This window comes from Culex pipiens, chromosome 2, assembly GCF_016801865.2.
Source record: "Culex pipiens pallens isolate TS chromosome 2, TS_CPP_V2, whole genome shotgun sequence".
NCBI lineage: Eukaryota > Metazoa > Arthropoda > Insecta > Diptera > Culicidae > Culex > Culex pipiens.
This window is the reverse complement of record NC_068938.1, coordinates 78,075,767-78,090,136: the sequence shown is the minus strand read 5'-3', so window position 1 is coordinate 78,090,136 and position 14,370 is coordinate 78,075,767. Positions and strand designations below refer to the sequence as shown.

The following is a 14,370-nucleotide window of genomic DNA, read 5'->3' as shown; positions in this document are numbered from 1 at the left end:
GTATGAGGCACTTGAAGCGAAATTTTGTATGACGAGTGGCAAGATTCCCAAGCAAATGTTCTTTCTCTAAATCTTAGGAAAAAACAGAACTTTTAACCTGTGACAATATAGAACAACGACGACGATAAGCCAAAAGGCGCTGAACTCTCGAAGTCCGTCGGTCGGCGGCATCCTCAGCAAAATAGAGATAGACGGGAGTCTCCGCCAGAGAGATGTCAATCGCTAAACGATGGTGACAAATCAATGGGGAATGGGCTTAACGTGGAGTGAGGGTGGCAGCGAGGGGTTGTCATGAGATAACATGAGTAGTATTAAGTACTAGACGATGATTGTGAGCCGGCTTGTCAGCTGTAATTAAATATTTAAATTAATCTCTCGACTGGCAGTGCGCGTGACCAGTCGGATTGAAGGTTTGAGTTGGTGGAAGGATTGTTGAAGAAGAACTCGACGCAAATATTCTTTAAAAATATTTTATTGAAGAAGGAATTTAAAAAAAATCTGATTCGCTATTGCTAATAATCAACGTTCTATTCTACACGGAGAAAAATCAGTTCCAAAAATCGTGAACAAGCGTTCATGAACCACTAAGAAAATGTTCAAAAATTTCCAAATGTTCCGAATTTCATGAACACTTGTTCACGATTTAGGGAACTGATTTTTCTGTTTGTTGGCAATATAACAATAAATTTAGAGAAAATTTCAGTTTTTCTGAAAAAACAAAAAAAGGCTCGAAATCTTTCTCTTTTTTACTACGCCAATAACTCCACTATACATTCCACCTAGACCACTCCCAACAAAATTACCATTTTACGCCCCTGAATCTCAATAACCAGCACGTGCCGGCCATCACCGCCATGGTCAACCGGTCCGGGATCCCTGCAGTGGGTCATTGATTCCAACGCTCATCTTCAGCAAAACATCACCACAATATGATGGCGATTCCAGAACCGTCCAATCTCAGCTTACTTAATTTTGGCCGCGTCAAGTCAATAATTCTGGATGAACCTGTTTCTCGATTCTGTTGTTGTCATCATCGTCGTCTTCGTCGTTTACTAACCGGATTTCAAGAAGCGCCCCATAAAAATGTTTGCTTATCTCGCGCGCACCCCAACAAGACGTTCTTGAACTCGAACTCATCCTCTTCTTCTCGTTTCCCTTCTTCTTCCAGTATACTACCCAGTCTAGTCCTAGTCATCGTAACCATCGCCGCAACAGTCAACGGAATCGACCTCAAGGAGCGGGCCCGGGCGGCCCTTCTGCTAGAGAAATCGGCCACCACCGGCACCAATGCGGCCTGCAAGGTCACCCTGTCGCAGCCCTGCCCACCGAGCAAGTTCCGGTCCGCGTCCGGCGAGTGCAACAACTTCAACCACCGCCACTGGGGCGCCCGCGGCGATCCGTTCATGCGGCTGCTCCAGCCCGACTATGCCGACGGTGAGTTACGGATGTTGGTCGTTAAATTAGTAAAGGTAACGTGCAGGGTGACGACTTAAATTGACTTAGACATATTATCGAAGTAGTCTACCATGCTCACTAAAGCTATGCGGGTATGATCCGGGGTCAAAATCCAACGACCTGCTTCTTGTTACGGTGGTTGACCCACAGGTCTTAACTCCAAGGAGTTGACCCAGAATAACTTTACAAATAAGCAAAGTAGTCTACCATACTCACTGAAGCTATGCGGGTATGATCCGGGGTCAAAATCAAACGACCTGCTTCTTGTTCCTTTGGTAGACCCACAGGTCTTAACTCCAGAGAGTTCTTGGTGGACCTAGAATAACTTATCTAATTAGCAAAGTAGTCTACCATGCTCACTGAAGCTATGCGGGTATGATCCGTGGTCAAAATCCAACGATCTTCTTTCTGTTACGGCGGTAGACCTACAGGTCTTGACTCCAGGGAGTCCTTGGATGACCCAGAACATCCCAACAAATCAGCAAAGTAGTCTACCATACTAACTTATGCTACGCGGGTATGATACGGGGTCAAAATCCGCTGACCTATATGTTGAGATGGCGGTAGACACGCAGATCTTCACTTCAAGGAGTCCTTGGGTGAATTAGGACATCGCAATATAACAACAAAGTAGTCTACCATACTAACTGAAGCTATGTGGGTATGATCCGGGGTCAAAATCCAAAGACCTGCTGCTTGTTACGGGAGTAGACCCACCACAGGTCTTAACTCCAGGGTGTTCTTGATTGAACCAGAATAACTTAACAAATTAGCAAAGTAGTCTACCTTACTCACTGAAGCTATGCGGGTATGATACGAGGTCAAAATCCAACGACGGTGTTACGGTGGTAGACCCAAAGGTCTTAACTCCAGGGAGTTCTTGGGTGACCCGGAGCAATCCAACATATCAGCAAATAGGTAAATTAAACTCACTGAAACCTTGCGGGTATGACCCGTAGTAAAAATCCCTCAACCTCTTGTACGATACTGTGGTAGACCCACAGGTCTTGACCCTAGGGAGTCCTTGGATCGCCCAGGACGTCCCAACATATCAGCAAAGTAGTCTACCATACTAAATGAAGCTACGCGGGTATGATCCAGGGTCAATATTCGCCTACCTATAGCTTGTTATGGCGGTAGACACGCAGATCTTCACTTCAAGGAGTCCTTGAGTGACCCAGGACATCCCAATGTATCAGTAAATTAGTCTACCATACTCACAGAAGCTACGCGGGTATGATCCGGGGTCAAAATCCACCGACTAGTTTATTGTTGTGGCGGTAGACTCGCAGTTAGTCCTTGGATGACCCAGAACATCCCAAAATATCTGCAAAATAGTCTACAGTACTAACTGAAGTTACGCGGGTATGATCCAGGGTCACAATCTACTGACCTATATCTTGTTACGGCGGTAGAACTACAGATCTTAACTCCAGGGAGTCCTACGATGACTCACGACATCCTAATATATCAGCAAAGTAGTCTACCATACCCACTGAACTAATGCGGGCATGGTCTGGGTTCAAAAAACGCCGACCTCTTGCTTCTTACGGAGGTAGACACGCAGATCTTCACTATAGGGAGACTTTGGATGACCCAGATCATCCCAATATATTAGCAAAGTAGTCTACCATGCCTACTGAAGCTATGCGGGTATGATGAGGGATCAAAATCTACCGACCTCTTGCTCGTTACGGCGGTAGAAACGCAGGTCTTAACTCCAGTGGGTCCATGGATGATTCAGGACATCCCAACTTATCAGTTAAATAGTCTAACAAACTCTCTTGAGACATGCTGGTATGATCCGGGTTTAAAAGCCACCAACCTTTACTTGTTACGACTTGATAACCAAAGAAATGCAACTGAGTCGCCACCCTGCTCATACTAATTAGATTTTGATTGGCGGGATAAGGTAGCCACTAGGAATATCCAACACGTGCTCGAGTGCACGCTGATCTCTAGATCAGCAGCACGATACAGCTGTTTGCACTTCTCAGCACGTACCGGATTTCAAACTTACGTTCTGCCCCGCAGGTCGCATCAAGCCCCGCACCTCGGTGGGTTCGCACGCCCTGCCCGCCCCGGACAGCATCATCGACCAGCTGCAGCGCTCGATCCCGGTCGGCGTGGTCCACCCGCACATCACCGCCATGCTCCCAGCCTGGGGTCAACTGCTGGCGTACGACCTGGTGCAGATCCTGTCGCCGCACTCGAGCTTCCGCTGCTGTCGGAACGATACGGCCGCCACCGACGAGATCATCCAGTGCTACGTCCGGATGGGCGCCGGCTGCAAGGAGTACAAGCGATCGATCCCGTCGCACGACCCGGGATCGTGCGAGTTCGAGCAGCGCGATCAGCTGAACGCCGCGTCCGGGTTTTTGGACGGATCGGGCTTGTATGGGACGACGGAGAAGGAGATTCTAGCGCTGCGGACGTTCACCAGCGGAAAGGTCGACATCAAGGCTTGCCTGCGGTGTAACGAGCCGGGAGCGATCGGGGCGCTGCACACGATCTTGCTGAAGGAGCACAACCGGATCGCGGAGGAGCTTTCGCGGCTGAACGTAGACTGGAGCGATACGACGCTGTTTTACGAGACGCGCCGCGTGATCATCGCCCAGGTGCAGCACATCACGTACAACGAGTTCCTGCCGATCGTGCTGGGCAGCCAGATCTCCAACAGTCCGGATTTGAGGTTAGTTGGATTGCTTCGTATGATCTTCTCGCAAATTGTCTAAAACCATGATCATTTCAGACTGGAAAACGGCAAACACTACAGCGGATACTCGTCCGCCAACCGCGCTGGAGTGTTCAACGAGGTTGCCGTTGGAGCGGTGCCCGCTTTCCTGACCATGCTTCCACCGGACATGTACAACGAGTCCGCTTCGGCGGAGATCCTGATCTCCAGCCCGGCGATGCAGCAGACGTTTGTGCCCGATCACGCTACCTTCAACGACGAGTGGACGCCGATCGCGTTGGCCATTCAGCGCGGTCGCGATCACGGAGTGCCGTCCTACCACAAGGCGCTGAATCTGTGCGAGCAGCGGTTCGGGATCCCGTACGGCTCGAAGCTGACCTTTGACGACATGGAGTACTTTGGGCTGTCGCCCGAGAAGAGGAAAACGCTGGAGGGCATTTATCAGTGAGTATTGACTTCGGGTATCCTAAATGGTCCCATGCTAAACTTCTCTCCTTCTCCAGGGACGCCGAGGACATCGACCTGCTCGTGGGAGGCCTCTCGGAAACTGCCACCCTCGGCACCGTATTCGGCCCCACCCTAACCTGCCTGCTGGCGATCCAGTTCGCCAACCTACGCGTCAGCGATCGCTTCTGGTATGAAAACGACCTGCCGCCATCCTCCCTCAACCTACCCCAACTGCAAGCCATCCGTCGCGTGACCCTCGCCGGTCTACTGTGCGAAGCCAAGGGCGTATCCAAGGCCCAACCGAAGGCCTTTATCCGCGACGATCCGTACCTGAACGCCCGCCTCAACTGCGAGCAGCTGTCCGGACTGGACGTGACGGCGTGGCGCGCCGAAGCCCCCGAACAGGTGGACGAAGTGCTGGACGTGCAGAAGCCGGCGCCGGCTGAGTTTGCCGAGCTGGACACCACCGTGATCGCGGAAGCCATCGAGAAAGCGAAGGATCAGCTGAACGAGCGCAAGCGCTTCGAGTACGAGTCGTGGAAGAATCGTGAGTAGAGATTGGTTTTTGGGGATCGACTTGATAGTAAAGATGTTTCGCTTTGACAGGTGGAGGAATCGATGCCAAGTCGCCGGCCGGAACGGCCGCTTCCTTCAGCAAGGCCAACAAGAACGCGCTGATCATCGCCAACACTTCGCTGCTGTACGAGCTGGCCTCGAACGAGATTCTGAGCACGCTTCACTCGTAAGAGATCACTTCTTGATCTTCGATAACTTCCCAACTAACCGTTGATATCTTACAGCATTCGTCGCCGCAAGCGTCAGGTCTTCGACAACAACTTGGGTAGCTTCGGAGGAGACGACTTCGGCAACGCCCTGCAGACGATCGACGTGAACCAGTTCATTACGGGATCGATTTCGCCAATCAACCTGGAACCGCAGTGCGAGAATCTGGAAGCACCTTGTGACACAGCAACGCCGTACCGAACGCTGACCGGTCATTGTAACAATCTGCGCAACGCCGAACTTGGACAGTCGTTGACGGTATTCGCTCGTCTGCTGCCACCGGTCTACGACGATGGAATCTCGCAACCTCGCAGCACGTCCGTCGCGGGAGGAACGCTGCCGAATCCGAGAACGATCTCTTCGTTGATTCATCCGGACATCTCAAACCTACACACTCGCTACTCGCTTATGGTCATGCAGTACGCCCAGTTCCTCGATCACGATCTTACCATGACTCCGATTCACAAGGGTTTCCACGAGTCCATCCCCAGCTGTCGATCGTGCGATTCGCCACGGACCGTACACCCGGAGTGCAACCCCTTCCCAGTACCACCACGTGATCACTACTACCCGGAACTGAACGTGACCAGCGGAGAGCGACTGTGCTTCCCGTTCATGCGATCGCTGCCCGGTCAGCAATCCCTCGGACCTCGCGAGCAGATCAACCAGAACACGGCTTTCCTGGACGCGTCGCAGATCTACGGTGAAAACGGATGCGTCGGCAAGCAGCTTCGCGGATTCTCCGGACGCCTGAACTCCACGATCCACCCGATCCGTGGCAAGGAACTGCTCCCACAAACCCCGATCCATCCGGAGTGCAAGTCCGCCAGTGGTTACTGCTTCGCTGCCGGTGACGGACGAGCCTCGGAACAACCCGGTCTGACCGTAATCCACACGCTGTTCATGCGCGAGCACAACCGCATCGTCGAAGGTCTCCGTGGAGTCAACCCGCACTGGAACGGCGATCAGCTGTACGAACACGCCCGCCGAATCGTCATCGCCCAGAACCAGCACATCTCGTACAACGAGTTCCTGCCGCGTATTCTCAGCTGGAACGCCGTCAACTTGTACGGCCTGAAGCTGCTCCCACAAGGATACTACAAGGACTACAACCCAACGTGCAACCCGCAGATCGTTACCGAGTTCGCATCCGCCGCCTTCCGTATCGGCCACTCTCTGCTCCGACCGCACATCCCACGGCTCAGTCCCCAGCACCAACCCATCGACCCGCCAATCCTGCTCCGCGACGGCTTCTTCAAGATGGACATGTTCCTCCAGCAGGTCGGCCTGATCGACGAGATCTCCCGCGGCCTCGTCGCCACCCCCATGGAAACCCTGGATCAGTTCATCACCGGCGAAGTCACCAACCACCTGTTCGAGGACCGTCGAATCCCGTTCTCCGGCATCGATCTGGTCGCCCTGAACATCCAACGCGCCCGCGATCACGGCATCCCGTCGTACAACAACTACCGCGCGCTGTGCAACCTCAAGCGGGCCCAGAACTGGGACGACCTCGGCCGGGAGATGCCTCCGGAGGTGATCTCGCGTCTGAAGCGCATCTACGCCAGCGTTGACGACATCGACCTCTTCCCGGGCGGTATGTCCGAGCGGCCGCTCCAGGGAGGGCTGGTGGGACCGACCTTTGCCTGCATCATCGCCATCCAGTTCCGGCAGACGCGCAAGTGCGATCGTCACTGGTAAGTTGTTTGGGATCTTTTGTTCAACTCCTGATTGATTTTCGGATCTCTCAAAAAATCGGTGATTGTCTTTTGCAAGCCGAACATAACCAAACTTTTTGGCACCCTCAGCAAACGTCAAATCAATTTGCTGCCGGATCTTTTCCCGGATCTCTCCCGGAAAAGTTCCAGCAGCAATTTTGTATGGTTTGACGTTTGCGGAGGATGCCGAAAAATGAAAACAAATCACTTCGTGCATCAGCCAATTCATGCAAAACAATGTAAAAGGGCCGAAACCGAAGTGTAAACAAAGAGTCTATCCTGCTCACGTCAGTTGATGTTTACATTCGGAACGAGGAGGATAGACTGGTTATTTACACTAGAAACATTAGAATAAGAGGAGAAAAGCAACTCGCGACAAAATTTTGAGGCTAGGAATTTTGACAGGTATGATTTTCAAAAAGTATTCGCCTCCTTTTCTCTCCCACAGAAAAAGTAGGGACAAAGTAGCTGTCAAACTAGGCCAAACTGTTAAAGTCACTCAAAAAATGAACTTTGAGTGATTTGAGTTCATTCCTGACGTCATGATTTTGTCCTCTAATAAGCGGTATACGCACTTCGGAAGGAATCGGTCAAGAAAAATTTCAAATGGGCAACAGCGGCAGAGTAAGCAAGCCAGAGAGGGTGAAGAAAAGCCCCTAGAAATCGCTCCCTCTCCTTTGTTCTGCTGTTCGTAAAGCTGTTTCTTGACCCCTTTCCTTCCGATCAGCGTACTGACAGTTGCTTTGGAGAATTTGAACGTTGCGCGTCGCGGTCAACACGCCGGATTTTCGATGCCGTTTCCGTCTTTGTTTTCCCCGCGATTGTGTGTGTATTTCGACCCGGGTGATTTCGCGATGTTGACAGTTGCTTTGGAGAATTTGAACGGTGCGCGTCGCGGTCAACACGCCGGATTTTCGTTGCCGTTTCCGTCTTTGTTTCCCCCCCGATTGTGTGTGTATTTCGACCCGGACGATTTCGCAATGTTGACAGTTGCTTTGGAGTATTTGAACGTTGCGCGTCGCGGTCAACACGCCGGATTTTCGTTGCCGTTTCCGTCTTTGTTTCCCCCCCGATTGTGTGTGTATTTCGACCCGGGTGATTTCGCGATGTTGACAGTTGCTTTGGAGAATTTGAACGGTGCGCGTCGCGGTCATCTCGCAGGATTTTCGATGCCGTTGCCGTCTTTGTTGTCCCCCCGATTGTGTGTGTATTTCGGTCCGGGCGGTTTCGCGTTTTCGCATTTTAGTTGGTTTTATCTTTCCACAGCCGGCTGTCTAAGATTGAATCATTTATGCTAAACTCAACACCAAATAACCGGGAATAGTCTCATCCGCATACTCAGACTGTTTGCCTTGAGAATGCATAATACATCACACCATTAAACAAAATTTATTGATTATTGGGTCGCATCATCATCCTCTATGTTGAATCCTGACCATTACCCTTACCCACTAACAAAATCCCAAGTAGAAGTAGTTTTCCGGCACACGTGGGGGTGTGGATATCGTATAGAACCCACCCTTTGTAGCAACCTGTGCTAACTAACATTCCCGTCCCAATCCCCCGAGATCTACAAACTGACATGGCGGGCGCCGTTGGTGGCCAACGAATGTTACCTATTTGCTCCATATCTAGTTTTATTGATCTTGATGTTTTATCTTTTCAGCGCATTCATACATGCTGTTGATAAGGGAAACACCATTAGATCGTTCAAGCGTATGGTCGGTTGTATTGATAGGATATTACGGTCCTGTTCAGCAACGGAGAAGGACAACCATGGGTGGTCTCTCATGCTCATGCTCATGCTCATGCTGCTCCTTCCGATCAGCGTACTAGCCTATAGAAGCAAGCAGAACATAACCAAACTTTACGGCACCCTAAGCAAACGTCAAATCAACACAAATTGCTGCCGGATTTTTTTCCGGATCTCTCCCGAAAAAGATCCGGTAGCAATTTTGTATGGTTTGACGTCTGTTGGCATTTTTCGGTACCCTCCGCAAACGTTCAACCAAACAAATATTGTTGCCGTATCTTTTCCGGAAGAGATCCGGAAAAAAGATCTAGCCGCTACTTAGTATAAATTCGAACTTTTCTCATTTTTTAATTTTGTTGAGGGAAATGGAAAGTGAGGTTAGAATTCTCCTTGAAATTTGTTTGAAAAATGAAGTTTGGAGCACAAACTTGGACCTTTTCCGGATAAATGCCTGCTCGCATCTCTACCTGTCAAATTTGCGCAACCCGATCAAAAAAGTCTATTTTTTTCCTTCGTTCAAAAGTAATAAAATTGTTTTAAAAATCTTCCACGATCCGCAGGTACGAAAACGACGACCCCGTCACCAAGTTCACCGAGGCCCAGCTGGCTGAAATCCGCAAAACGACGCTGTCCCGAATCATTTGCGAGAATCTGGACATCCAGGGTGATATGCAGCGTGCCGCGTTCGATCTGCCCAGCAACTTCCTGTAAGTTCTAATTGTCTGCAATCCTGTGACCATTTCTAACCTCAAAATATCTTCCAGCAACCCCCGCGTTCCGTGCAACGCCATGCAGCAGATCGATCTGAGCGCGTGGCGGGAAAACGTCGTCCAGGGCTGCAACATCGGCGGCAAGCAGGTCAACGTCGGCGATTCCGCTTTCCCGTCGCCCTGCACCAGCTGTATCTGCACGAGCGAAGGGGTAGGTACCATTTTTGGGATGCGCGGCACATTTTAGTATACTTTAGTACAAGTTTAGTACAGTTTAGTACAATTGTACTAAAAGCTTTTTAACCCTCAAAAATGTTCAAAAATTAATCCTTCTCAATATTCCAGCCCCAGTGCGCCTCCCTCCGCATCACCGACTGTGCCCAGCTGGCCCGCGAGTGGCCCCGGGACGTGATCTTGCGCGATGACGTGTGCAGTGCCCAGTGCGCGCTGGTGCTTCAAAATGGCGGCGCCGGCGCCGGAGCGTCCCGACAGGTCCTCCGTCAGCCGCAGCGTGTGGCGCGCTCGCGCGTCGTCCAGCAGCAAACCAGCGCCATCCCGATCAGCTTCCAGGGCTTCCAGTTCCCTGATCTGACGCAGTTCATCAGCGGTTAGGAAGCGCGGTCATGCGGGGTTAAGAGATACGTGTAAATATTGAGCGGCCATATTGTTACGTCTTTTCGCGACTTGACTATCACTTTCCAAGCTGTTTTCACCCCATAATTAAAGCAAGTCTCTAAACAAACTGCCTTTACCGTTAGCGTTAGCGTTAGAGCACTAAAGAAAACGAACAAAGCATGCTTTTAACTTAATTTTATTCCTGAACGGCGTCGCGCAGAGTCAAACCAGCGACCACGAACTGTACTTTGTAAATAGTTAGGTTTTAGTACTGTTTCTATTTAATCTTTTTGTCAAGTTACAACTTATTCTTCCCCACTCTATATTTTAATCCAAATCCCAAAACTATCGAATCATATCAAATTAGGACGTGTAGGAGCGAGGAAGTAAACTCAATCTCAGAAAAAAAAATAAGAAAACAAGTTAGACATAATCAAAATGTGAGCGGAACCTGAAGTAGTGATACACGAAACAAGCGTCTACCATTAGAAATTAGTACAGAGCAAGTTTTATCCGGCAAATCCGCGGCAGCAAACCTCACAGAAATGAACACTTAAATAATGCTGTCGCGCGTGAAGTTTGTCCCAATAAAGAAGAAGAAGAAGCGCATCAGTGAGAGTTTTTTAAGGTTAGTAATTTGTGTACTATTTCGTGTGCGGATTAGTGGCAAACAAGTTTTTAAATAGAAATGTATTTATGAATAATAATTGAAACTTCTTTTGTGTTACGTAGTGAAGAATCACCAGTAAATTCGTATTATTTGGTTCTTAAAATGGGAGGGATTGTTTTTGACAAAGGACTTTGTCTTAAAGCTCTATCTGCGGTGTCAATGCAAAATTTTTCGAAAATGTAGCGTTACCGTCGCATGCCCTCGGCGTGACATTCTGTTTCTGTTGCGTGGATGCCGTGAAAACTATTTAAGCTAAAAGTTAGCCCTCTGGAGGATTTAGTGTCCATCAGACTTTCATCAAAGAAGGACCTTACGTTGGGAATTTTAATGCTCACACACACACGCACACGTTGAAAGAAACAGGTGGTGCATAAACTTGAGGGAGGTCCAAGAAGATATTGACGGTTGCCAGAACGGTCACCGGAATACCGAAATGATTTTGAACAAATTGGTAGGATATCGGCCACACCCGGAGTGGCCAGTGCCCTGGGGAAGGTTCTACCGGGAGGACATTTACGGAACCATGCAAATTGGGGCAATATGGGTATTAAAATTCATGGTTTTTGATACTGGTGATTAAAATGGCCATTTTGACACGATTGGCCACACCCGGAGTGGCCATGGCCCTGAGGGAAGGATCTACCGGGGGGACATTTATCGAACCATACGACTTGGGACAATATGGGTATCAAAATTCATGGTTTTTGATACTGGTGATCAGGGTTGTTAAAATATCAAAATATCAGCTCTCAGCAACTACAATTATCCCGCCTGAATTTTCATGCCTCAAATACAACTGCTCTTCTCTCTTCATTGAAACTCTCAGCGCCGAACATAGCCGAACACGTTTTCGTGTTAACCCACTCGCGATTGACTTTTTCCTTTTCTCTCCCATTCCCGCTTCCACTATCATCCTACCGCAACAGCGTTTAACCACAAAAGCCGCCACAAAACCAATTTTGCAAACGCAGTTTAACGGGACGTCATGCGTGGTCGGCTCATAATCGCCATCTCGCGTTCTCTCATTGGAGTTTTCGGAGATATTGAGAGACTCAGCGGTGAGAGCGCATAGTCAAGGAAAAGGGGAGGAGTGATAGGGAGAGAGAATGACATCGGTGGGAATCACGAGACGCAAGAAGAGATCTCACAAGCTATAGTGACGGCCGCTATACTCTCGGATATTTTTGGTGCAGAGATAATCTATTGATAGCTTTTTTATCACTCATTTGCAACACTGCTGGTGATTAAAATGGCCATTTTGACAGGATTGGCCACACCCGGAGTGGCCATGGCCCTGAGGGAAGGTTCTACCGGGGGGACATTTATCGAACCATACGACTTGGGACAATATGGGTATTAAAATTCATGGTTTTTGATACTGGTGATTAAAATGGCCATTTTGACAGGATTGGCCACACTCGGAGTGGCCATGGCCCTGAGGGAAGGTTCTACCGGGGGGACATTTATCGAACCATACGACTTGGGACAATATGGGTATCAAAATTCATGGTTTTTGATACTGGTGATTAAAATGGCCATTTTGACAGGATTGGCCACACTCGGAGTGGCCATGGCCCTGAGGGAAGGTTCTACCGGGGGAACATTTATCGAACCATACGACTTTAGGCAATATGGGTATCAAAATTCATGGTTTTTGATACTGGTGATGAAAATGGCCATTTTGACAGGATTGGCCACACCCGGAGTGGCCATGGCCCTGAGGGAAGGTTCTACCGGGGGGACATTTATCGAACCATACGACTTTAGGCAATATGGGTATCAAAATTCATGGTTTTTGATACTGGTGATGAAAATGGCCATTTTGACAGGATTGGCCACATCCGGAGTGGCCATGGCCCTGAGGGAAGGTTCTACCGGGGGGACATTTATCGAACCATACGACTTGGGACAATATGGGTATCAAAATTCATGGTTTTTGATACTGGTGATGAAAATGGCCATTATGACAGGATTGGCCACACCCGGAGTGGCCATGGCCCTGAGGGAAGGTTCTACCGGGGGACATTTATCGAACCATACGACTTGGGACAATATGGGTAGTAAAATTCATGGTTTTTGATACTGGTGATGAAAATGGCCATTTTGACAGGATTGGCCACACCCGGAGTGGCCATGGCCCTGAGGGAAGGTTCTACCGGGGGACATTTATCGAACCATACGACTTGGGACAATATGGGTATCAAAATTCATGGTTTTTGATACTGGTGATGAAAATGGCCATTTTGACAGGATTGGCCACACCCGGAGTGGCCATGGCCCTGAGGGAAGGATCTACCGGGGGGACATTTATCGAACCATACGACTTGGGACAATATGGGTATCAAAATTCATGGTTTTTGATACTGGTGATGAAAATGACCATTTTGACAGGATTGGCCACACCCGGAGTGGCCATGGCCCTGAGGGAAGGTTCTACCGGGGGGACATTTATCGAACCATACGACTTGGGACAATATGGGTATCAAAATTCATGGTTTTTGATACTGGTGATGAAAATGGCCATTTTGACAGGATTGGCCACACCCGGAGTGGCCATGGCCCTGAGGGAAGGATCTACCGGGGGGACATTTATCGAACCATACGACTTGGGACAATATGGGTATCAAAATTCATGGTTTTTGATACTGGTGATGAAAATGGCCATTTTGACAGGATTGGCCACACTCGGAGTGGCCATGGCCCTGAGGGAAGGTTCTACCGGGGGGACATTTATCGAACCATACGACTTGGGACAATATGGGTATCAAAATTCATGGTTTTTGATACTGGTGATGAAAATGGCCATTTTGACAGGATTGGCCACACCCGGAGTGGCCATGGCCCTGAGGGAAGGATCTACCGGGGGGACATTTATCGAACCATACGACTTGGGACAATATGGGTATCAAAATTCATGGTTTTTGATACTGGTGATGAAAATGGCCATTTTGACAGGATTGGCCACACTCGGAGTGGCCATGGCCCTGAGGGAAGGTTCTACCGGGGGGACATTTATCGAACCATACGACTTGGGACAATATGGGTATCAAAATTCATGGTTTTTGATACTGGTGATGAAAATGGCCATTTTGACAGGATTGGCCACACCCGGAGTGGCCATGGCCCTGAGGGAAGGTTCTACCGGGGGGACATTTATCGAACCATACGACTTGGGACAATATGGGTAGTAAAATTCATGGTTTTTGATACTGGTGATGAAAATGGCCATTTTGACAGGATTGGCCACACCCGGAGTGGTCATGGCCCTGAGGGAAGGTTCTACCGGGGGGACATTTATCGAACCATACGACTTGAGACAATATGGGTAGTAAAATTCATGGTTTTTGATACTGGTGATGAAAATGGCCATTTTGACAGGATTGGCCACACCCGGAGTGGCCATGGCCCTGAGGGAAGGTTCTACCGGGGGGACATTTATCGAACCATACGAATGGGAAAATATGGGTATCAAAATTCATGGTAGAATGGCCATTTTGACAGGTTTGGCCACACTCGGAATGGCC

General features: G+C 49.3%; 1 protein-coding gene across 3 annotated transcripts in view; it reads left to right on the top strand.

Annotated features, from left to right (window-relative positions):
• The window catches only part of LOC120419178 (uncharacterized), a 78,561-nt gene extending 67,678 nt beyond the window's left edge, over positions 1-10,883 (top strand). For all 3 annotated transcript variants that reach the window (XM_039581839.2, XM_039581837.2, XM_039581838.2), the window contains exons 3-11: positions 1,169-1,434; positions 3,490-4,147; positions 4,208-4,594; positions 4,654-5,144; positions 5,204-5,339; positions 5,398-7,077; positions 9,412-9,558; positions 9,616-9,772; positions 9,907-10,883. In XM_039581839.2, coding sequence (XP_039437773.1) covers positions 1,169-1,434; positions 3,490-4,147; positions 4,208-4,594; positions 4,654-5,144; positions 5,204-5,339; positions 5,398-7,077; positions 9,412-9,558; positions 9,616-9,772; positions 9,907-10,173 — 4,189 coding nt within the window. In that variant the 3' untranslated portion in view covers positions 10,174-10,883. The remainder of the gene's footprint in view (positions 1-1,168; positions 1,435-3,489; positions 4,148-4,207; positions 4,595-4,653; positions 5,145-5,203; positions 5,340-5,397; positions 7,078-9,411; positions 9,559-9,615; positions 9,773-9,906) is intronic.
• The last annotated feature ends 3,487 nt before the right edge of the window (positions 10,884-14,370 follow it).